Consider the following 1,745-nt stretch of genomic DNA (forward strand, 5'->3'; position numbering starts at 1 on the left):
ATATATATATATATATATATATATATATATAATCGCCCTCCTGTGACAAAAAACCTGAAGCCGCCTGTGGTGAAAATCTGTCCTTGTGAGTAAAACTGGTTAAAAAATCTTATTGTGTGGCTTCTTTGAGTAAGTAACCTGAACAGAGGATATTTTTATCCAAGAATACCTTCTTTAGTTTCAACAGACGGATTTGTTTTAATATTCACCATATGAGGAAAGGAAATCTTCAGCATACGTGTTTTATTTAGAAAACCTTTGGTACAAAATATATTTCTTTGAAACATGCATCAATAAGACGTGACACAAACAGGGGAAAGGTGTCATTTCTAAAGTCACCTGCAAGCACATTTCAAAAACTCCTGCTCCTAAAGTTTCATATACAGTATCTGTTACTATCAGGGTTTATTTTCAGTCTTTATTCAGTAATTGGTCATTAAATTAGAACATAACCTGGAGCTAAAAATGCTATTAAAAGCATTTTAAAGTTAATTCTCTTTGGGGTTTTTGTTCAGAGCTAACTAAACCTGCAGCAACCAAATTAAAAACCTTTCCTTGACATTTTATATCCAAATATATATATATATAATACTAGTTATCCAACTATCCATCCATCCATTTTCTTTACCTGCTTATTCCATTTTTGGGTCACGGGGGTCGCTGGTGCCCATGTCCAGCAATCACTGTGCGAGGGGCGGGGTACACCCTGGATGGGTCTCCAGTCCATCACAGGGACACATAGAGACAAACGAGACAAACAACCATTCACTCTCTCACTCACACCTAGGGACAATTTAGAGTTACCAATCAGCCTAACATGCATGTTTTTGGACTGTGGGAGGAAACTGGAGTACCCAGAGGAAACCCACGCATGCACGGAGAGAACATGCAAACTCCACCCAGAAAGGCCCCTGGACCGGGATTTGAACCAAGGACCTGCTCGCTGAGAGGCAGCAGCTCTACTAGTTGCACCACCGTGCTGCCTCGTTATCCAACTAATATATAAATATTAGTTGGAGCTAAACAAGGTGAGAACTTGGCTCATAGCAATGAGTCGGACTGCTTCAGAGCTACAGAGTCTGATCATAATGTTCAAACAGCCAGAGGACAGAAGGAGTCCGGTTCAGTGGCCTCAGGTTTCTGTCTCTGCTATTTGCTGATGATGTCATGATCTTCAGTTCTGACTGGAGCGGTTTGCAGCTGAGTCTGAAGCAGCTGGAATGAGGATCAGAACCTCCAAATCTGAGGAAGTCCAGGGTGGACTGCCCCGTCGGGTTGGGATTGAGGTTCTGCCTTAAGTGGAGTTTAAGTATCTTTGGGTTTTGTTCATGAATGAGAGAAGAAGAATGATCGGTGCAGCTTCAGCGGTGTTGTGGACTCTGTGCCGGTCCATTGTGGTGAAAATGAAGGTGAAGCTCTCTGTTTAATGAAGCTCTGTCTAAGTTTTTGTTGATCCTTCGCAGCTGCTTGGAGGGAGGACGAGAGTCCCCAGAGAACCAGTCCAATGATCTCCTGCTGATTATTACAAACCTGGTGTTTTCACAGAGACAGTTAGTGGATGTGACATTAGTTGATGTGATGTTGAATGATCTGTAGGACTTATCTGAGTCAAAACATGGGAGGGTTTGTCTTAAAATACTCAGGAGTTAAATACATATCAATCTCATTCTTGATTTGTTTGTTTTCTCTGTTCAGAGCTGTGTAGTGAACCTAGGCCCATGTCAAAACTGACCAGATGGACAGAG

The 1,745-nt window shown here is 41.7% G+C and overlaps 1 protein-coding gene across 1 annotated transcript in view; it reads left to right on the forward strand.

The window, feature by feature from the left end:
- Nucleotides 1-1,519, forward strand: part of dhtkd1 (dehydrogenase E1 and transketolase domain containing 1) — a 137,775-nt gene extending 136,256 nt beyond the window's left edge. The window contains exon 16 of the mRNA XM_037683720.1: nt 1,464-1,519. Within this exon, the coding sequence (XP_037539648.1) occupies nt 1,464-1,519 (56 nt within the window). The remainder of the gene's footprint in view (nt 1-1,463) is intronic.
- The last annotated feature ends 226 nt before the right edge of the window (nt 1,520-1,745 follow it).

This window comes from Nematolebias whitei, chromosome 10 (genome assembly GCF_014905685.2).
Source record: "Nematolebias whitei isolate Nwh7 chromosome 10, NemWhi1, whole genome shotgun sequence".
NCBI classification, from domain to species: domain Eukaryota; kingdom Metazoa; phylum Chordata; class Actinopteri; order Cyprinodontiformes; family Rivulidae; genus Nematolebias; species Nematolebias whitei.